Genomic DNA, 7,500 nt, shown 5'->3' on the forward strand with positions numbered 1-7,500 from the left:
TTTGTGTGTGCTCTTGTGTCAGTGTATATGTGTGTGTGTGTGTGTGTGTGTGTGTCTGTGTGTGCTCTTGTGTCAGTATATGTGTGTGTGTGTGTGTGTTTGTGTGTGCTTTTGTGTCAGTGAATGTGTGTGTGTTCGTGTGTGCTCTTGTTTCAGTGAATGTGTGTGTGTGTGTTAGTTTGTGTGTGCTCTTGTTTCAGTGAATGTGTGTGTGTGGGTCCGTGTATGCATGTGTGTTTGTCTGCAACATGTGTGTGTGTGTGTGCATGGGTAGAGGGTAGAGAGCATGCGCGGGCAGAGGAAGGGAAAAGAGAATACTGTACCAGCTGGCATGGGGCATCGAGCCCATCCAGACCAGGCTGCCCCGGCTCCCCCTTCTCCCCCTTAAAGCCCCGGAACCCCTGCGACACACACATGGACCTGGGAGTGTTACTGGGACACAGGCTACAGGTGCCCGCCCCGTACCCCTCCTCTGGGGGGTCAGGCCTGGGCAGAGAGGAGCGGCCCCTCTCCCCCTCCTGTGGCATCCGGGCTTACTGGAGGACCAGTGTCTGTGTGTGTGTGTGTGTGTGTGTGTGTGTGGACATGGAGTGTTTTTAGGTATGTTTTTTTCCCATCCCAACATAAACCGAAAGGCTTGTGTCTGTACATACTCAATGTTTGGGAATCGCAATAGCGAGAGCTAGTGAGACCTATAGCCCTGGGTTGTTTATTTATGGTTGCCGTGGTGATGCCAGGACGGAGGGGGGGGGGGGGCCAGCCCCTCCCATCAGGTTGAGTTGAGAGTAAGTGGGGGTTTGGGTTGGGGGTAGGACAGGACGTTGGACAGCCGTCAAGCTGTCTTGCTTTTGCTACAGGGAAAAGAGTGTGAGAACACGCGGCCAGCCGGGACATACCAATGGGCAGGGTGCATCTAATCCGGGGGCACCCTGTTCTCCTTTCTCCCCCTTAGGCCCTTTTTTGCCCTTCTTTCCCTTCTCCCCCTGTGGACACAATGGTTTGGTCAGCTCAAGACTTTCTTCCAATCACAACTGAGAGAGAGGTTCATGTGTTCTGGAGTCAGTGAGGACGACCGCGTGCAGGGCTTCTATTGCAGGGCGTCATGGAAACTATGGCGACTATGGCCAGTTAAGAATATGCAATAATTGACGAAGATAAAAAACTGAAACTGGAGAAAAAAAAGAGAAAATCATTAGGATACCAAAAATATCAGTGATTGACTTAAATATAATAGCAGTAAAATTCAACCATATGTAATCCACACACCCATTACAATCTATACAATCCCAATTAGGGATTATTAAAGCTGCACGGAGACCTGTGAAACGGACGTTGGTCGCCCTCACTGAACCAGAACGTTGGGGAGAGAACCGCAGGAGCAGTTAAAGGGGAAGGATTAAAAGAGCACACCACTCTACGAGGAGCAGTGGGGGGGAAGGATTAAAAGAGCACACCACTCTACGAGGAGCAGTGGGGGGGAAGAGTGACCATTAGAGGACCATTAAAGGACCAGGAGGAGGACCGTAAGGAGGAAGGAAGGAATCGGAGGGAGGAGGAGAAGAGCAAGTGTCCTCCCCACAAACGGGGGTCAGGGGTCAAGAGGCAGGGGGCAGGTGGGAGGGCAGGGAGGAGAGGGTAATCAAGGGCATGAGGGAAGAGAAAGAGTGTCAGGAACGACACTAGTAGGGGAAACAGAACACGTCATCAACCAGCCACTCGCATTCACAACCCCTGGAAAAACAAACAAACAAACAAAGCAATATACATACAAACAAACAAACAAACAAACAAATCAAACAAACTAATTATTCAGACTAACAAACAAACGTACAAACAAACAAACTAATCAAACTATGCTACAAAACCATATCCCTTTTCACGCTACGGTCTCCACTGTTTAGACTTTTAAAGATTTCGTCATAACCTGGGGGGAGAGCCATCTCAGATTGGTCGATCGATTGATTACTGACTGATTGATTGATTACTGATTGATTGATTGATTGATTACTGATTGATTGATTGACTGATCCGAATGAACATGGGTAAGGGATGGCTGCTTTAATGTCATGGAGAATGACAGATGATTTATAAATCATCTGATTCGACATTTTGTAATGAGCAGACCCAATGAGCCAAATTATAATGTTCAATGAATGAAGGGATACAGTTTTCTTGACACGCTAATCTAAATGTGCATAGGAGCACCACTAGAGTGCACACAGCAAACCTAACCACAACGGGCATCTTTACACTACAGCGCACATGTAGAATTGTGTGCGGTTCAATGAAATATAGCAAAATAACAGCCTCAGGCAACTTAATAAGCTCGTTGAGATCGGCCAACTTGAAATTATGTAGAAATAGATCTATGATGTTATACATGTTAGACATGTTTTAAGACATGTTATAAGAAATGTTATAAGAAATGTTATAAGACATGTTATAATACATGTTATAAATAATGCTGCTTGCATGATGCAAGAAGCTCTTGTCTATAACGCGTCACATGTTACACAAGAGCAGTTTTGATAACGTGATAAAGCTTTCCAAAACTACAGTATACATCAGAGGATTTCAGGTGTTGTCTTTGAGCTAATGTGTGTTTAGCATAAAGGCTCCAAGCACTGTAAAGCGATTACGGCTCACAGGATACACACTGCAGATGACTATGAAACACACATGAAATGAACCTTGACAAAACATGCTGTCAGAATACTGGAAATGTCATGATAAAATGCAGAAACTGCCATTTTACTGCGTAGCAGAGTAGTTCAATATCATAATGCATGGCTATACTATGCATATGTTTCTGTGTTGTATGGATGTGTGTGTGTTTGTGTGTGTGTGTGTGTGTGTGTGTGAAGAATCTTGCTGTGTAAAGATGCCAGAGGTGTGTGAGTGATCTGAAAAGCAGGCAAGTGTTATAGACAGCACTGGAGCAAGCAAGCAAAAACAGCCAGTTTGCTGTCTGCGTTCTGCTGTCAATGGACTATCTGTAAAACAACACAACGTTTCTATAATCAGCCCTCATTTATTTCTATTACGCCTTGAACAATAGTTTACAAGCGTGGTTATATGGTCATAACCACGCTTTATTGTCTGAGCAAGCTGTGCTGCCTTGTCACAAAGACACTCTTACGGAAAACAATAGTTTGATGTTTTCATGGTGAATTGTGGGAAAAAAAGATGTTTATTTTCATTTCAATGTTTCAGACAATGGAATGAGCAATGCTGAAGTGTGGATGCTGAACAACAACAAGTGATGAGAATTGCCAAAAGTGCCAATTTAGAGAATTTTGGAACAGTTCTAAGTATCTTGGATCTATGTTCTGTCATGGTTCCAGGCTAGCAAGCAAGAGGAACAAGTTGTTTACTGAAGATGCAAGCCTCCTCTGTAAAAATGAATAAATGTCTGCTTCAGTCTCTAACCAATCCACTTTCATTTCTATTTTCTTAAGGATTTCTGTCCGCTTGGTGATTTCTATTGGATGTTGAGGCCCTGTTCCAAAACACGGATGGTCCATTGACATCTAAGGACTAGATAGAACCTAGCCCCAGAACAGAAGCGACCTGGTCCGGTCCGGTCCGGTCCTGATCGGATCACCAGATCAGCACCGGACCTGCGCCAGCATCAGCATCTGTCTGGGCCAAGGGATCGGCCCCTGTTCACACGCCAAACTACTGATCAACACTATTGATCACACTACCGATCACACTCCTCAGAATCAACGCATCTGATCACCTTTTCTCCTCTCTCCCCAATGTCGCCTTTCTCACCCTCTGAACCTGGTAAGCCCTGCAAAATACAACTCTGGTTGATTACACAAACACACACACACACACACACCCCTCACACACACACCCCTCACACACACACACACACACACACACACACACACACACACACACACACACACACACACACACTCCTCACACACACACACACACACACACTCCTCACACACACACACCCCACACACACCCCTCGGACACACACACACACACACCCCTCACACACCCACACACACACACACCCCCCACACACACCCCTCAGACACACGTGACGTGGGCCTGGACTCCGGCCATGGAACACCATATCTCTAGTCTGATAGCGCACAGGTACAAGGAACAGGAAGGAGGGGGAGGGGGAGGGTGAGGGGGAGGGAGAGATAACTGCCTGTAAACATTCAGTATGAGATGGTTATGTACTCACATCCAGTCCCGGTGTCCCAGTAGAGCCCTGTGAAGAAAGACGTAATGTGTTAGTCAGTGTTGCAACACAGTGCATGTACAGGCTAAGGCTAAGGCTAAGGCTAAGGCTAAGGCTAAGGCTATTGCTAACGCTAACGCTGTGAAGCACATGATGAGAGCACTATAGTCACAGGGCCAACTTCGGACAGGGGCCCTTTCACATGCTAGTGCAGTTTGGACTGTTGACCATAGAGTGTAAATTAGTCTAGTGCAAACATCATATACATACATAGAGCCGAGTACTGAACGAGGGCCCTGGTAAATTTTTCGACTGTAGAATTTAGTCTACACTATATCTGAGACCTCCCCTAGGTCCCACCTTTAGACCATAGACGTTAGGACTTCTCAGGGAGCATGTGGGTTCCTGTTAAGTCTTTGGGTGCTAATGTGGTGAGCTCCACTGTAAGGATGGTGTACTCAAGACCATAGACGTTAGGATGGTGTACTCAAGACCATAGACGTAAGGATGGTGTACTCAAGACCATAGACGTTAGGATGGTGTACTCAAGACCATAGACGTAAGGACTTCTCAGGGAGCATGTACTTTCCTGTTAAGTCTTTGGGTTCTAATGTTGTGAGCTCAGCTGATTGGGATGGTGTACTCAGGACCATAGACGTAAGGATGGTGTACTCAAGACCATAGACGTAAGGATGGTGTACTCAAGACCATAGACGTTAGGATGGTGTACTCAAGACCATAGACGTTAGGATGGTGTACTCAAGACCATAGACGTAAGGATGGTGTACTCAAGACCATAGACGTAAGGATGGTGTACTCAAGACCATAGACGTAAGGATGGTGTACTCAAGACCATAGACGTAAGGATGGTGTACTCAAGACCATAATCGTAAGGATGGTGTACTCAAGACCATAGACGTAAGGATGGTGTACTCAAGACCATAGACGTTAGGATAGTGTACTCACAGGCAGGCCATACGGTCCCCTCGGCCCAGGTTCACCTTCAGCTCCCTTCTCACCCTGTGGCAAGCACACGTCGTCATTAGCAACAAGCGACCACTAAAAGCCTCAAACATCACATCTTTCTAGCTGTCACTGCAGGGCTTCAATAACACAGCCTCAAACATCGCATCTTTCTAGCTGTCACTGCAGGGCTTCAATAACACAGCCTCAAACATCACATCTTTTTAGCTGTCACTACAGGGCTTCAATAACACAGCCTTGGTGTATGACTGCCAAAAAAGGGGAAATCTGTACTCCACCGTCTGACCCCTTGGATAAAAGCATCTTCCAAAATGGAGGAATGTTATGCGCTAATGATGTGTTTTGTGCTACTGATATCACAGTTGGCTGCAGAAACAAAGGATTTCTGCTGACAGTACCCTGATATAGTATGTTTAAATACTAAGAAACATTAGATATAGAAACAGAGATATTATATAAAGAAATATACTGATATAAGACAGGAATATAGATATAGAAACAGAGATATTATATATAGAAATATACTTATATAAGACAGGAATATAGATATGGGAACAGGGAGGGTTGGACTTACAATATCTCCCTTTGGACCTGCTGGTCCTGATGCTCCCATTGGCCCATCCATACCCTAGAGCAAGAACACTTCCGTTACCGCATTCTTAAAAACACACACGCACACACACCGTCCTGACAGTAACCACAGAGACATGTTCCGCCAGTCAGCTGCCACTCAGGTTTACAGGCTACCCCCCTCACCACTTAGTCGACTTGAAGATGTCCAAATGCACACAGTGTGTCCCTAATGGCGTCCGAGCCAAGCTTGGGTAACAATGGCAGAAATACAGTAATACACCTGGTCTCTCTGTGTCTGCATGTCCACATCACCATCTCTCACTCCCGCTTGGGTGACAGTAAACACCAAAACAACAACACACTGCCCGTCACGACATGTCCATGCACAGTACACACGGACACACAGATGTGGTTCAAGTGTACTACAACAACAGTAATGTTAATGGATGAGTGGATGTTAATACTGTGTTAATTATTAACACGCAGACAGGGATCTGGAAGTGTCTGATTCTGAGGCTTATTTATTGCATTGATTTATTTGTTTGCATTGCCAAAATATATTTGTACCGTTAAAGTAACAACATAAGACCCCCCCCCCCCCCCCCCTTCTATAGTTGACCAACATAAAACAATGCAGTAGAGTGAGGAGGTGGTGTGGAGGGGGGAGGGGGTGGGGGGTAGAGGAATGGGGGTATTGGTGGTGGGGGTCGAGGGTAAGTGGGGGTGTGTGTGGTGGGGGGGGGGACTGTGACAGGTGAAACTCACCATTATCCCAGGCTTGCCGTCCAAGCCAGACGCTCCCTGTGTGGTTATGTGGGGGGATGAGTGACATGAACAACAAGGGGATTAGTACATGATGACACGAGTACACACACACACACACACACACACACACACACACACACACACACACACACACACACACACACACACACAGGGTGTCTGCAAGGGGATTAGTACATGATGACACGAGTACCATCAACGCTGTTACTGTGGGAGGACACAGGGCATGGCACACACACACACACACACACACACACACACACACACACACACACACACACACACACAACTAGGTAGACAATCAAGCAAACATAAACATGTGTTTTAGGATGGATGGTGACACAGGCAGGGCAAGGCTGAGAGCGAGGAAAAAGAGTCATGAATGCAGAAAACACACACACACACACACACTCACACACACACACACACACTCACACAGTGATGTGGGCACAAATAGACGAGGAATTCAGTGGAAAATGCCAGACCAGGCCTGAGAGCAAAGGGGAATGTTAGGGATAGGTGGAGAAAAAGAGGGGGGATGGAGGAAAGAGGGAAGGAAGGAAGGAAGGGGAAAAAAGAGGATAAGAAAATAAAGAAAGGATGTGAAGAGGGAAGGGTGGAGAAAAGGGAAAGATAGATTTAAAAAAGTGTATGGGAAAATAGAAAAGGGATAGTAGATGAAAATAATGAGAAAAGAAAGGGAAAACGAAAGGAGGTCAAGAGAGAAATGGGAAGTGAGAGAGTGAAGAGGAGTGAAATGGGGGGTGAGGGAGTGAAGAGGAGTGAAATGGGGGGTAGGGAGGCTGAGGCTGGGGTGTTGTGCCCATAGGATGCATGTCTGCGGCGTGGCGGGTGTACTTACGGGGAGACCCAGGGCTCCTCTGTCCCCCTTGTGCCCCAGTTCCCCTCGCGCTCCCTTCAGACCGTGCAACCCGCCGTCCCCCTAGACG

General features: G+C 46.5%; 1 protein-coding gene across 1 annotated transcript in view; it reads right to left on the minus strand.

Moving 5' to 3' along the window:
* The window catches only part of col25a1 (collagen type XXV alpha 1 chain), a gene marked incomplete at its 3' end in the record, with an annotated part of 249,224 nt that overhangs the window by 5,004 nt on the left and 236,720 nt on the right, over positions 1-7,500 (minus strand). Inside the window, exons 30-37 of the mRNA XM_080860200.1 lie at positions 7,413-7,493; positions 6,533-6,568; positions 5,769-5,822; positions 5,177-5,230; positions 4,214-4,240; positions 3,743-3,796; positions 897-983; positions 324-401 (exon numbers count right to left, since the gene is read on the minus strand). Coding sequence (XP_080716326.1) covers positions 324-401; positions 897-983; positions 3,743-3,796; positions 4,214-4,240; positions 5,177-5,230; positions 5,769-5,822; positions 6,533-6,568; positions 7,413-7,493 — 471 coding nt within the window. The remainder of the gene's footprint in view (positions 1-323; positions 402-896; positions 984-3,742; positions 3,797-4,213; positions 4,241-5,176; positions 5,231-5,768; positions 5,823-6,532; positions 6,569-7,412; positions 7,494-7,500) is intronic.

The sequence above is a fragment of the Sprattus sprattus genome (assembly GCF_963457725.1).
Source record: "Sprattus sprattus genome assembly, chromosome: 21".
NCBI lineage: Eukaryota > Metazoa > Chordata > Actinopteri > Clupeiformes > Clupeidae > Sprattus > Sprattus sprattus.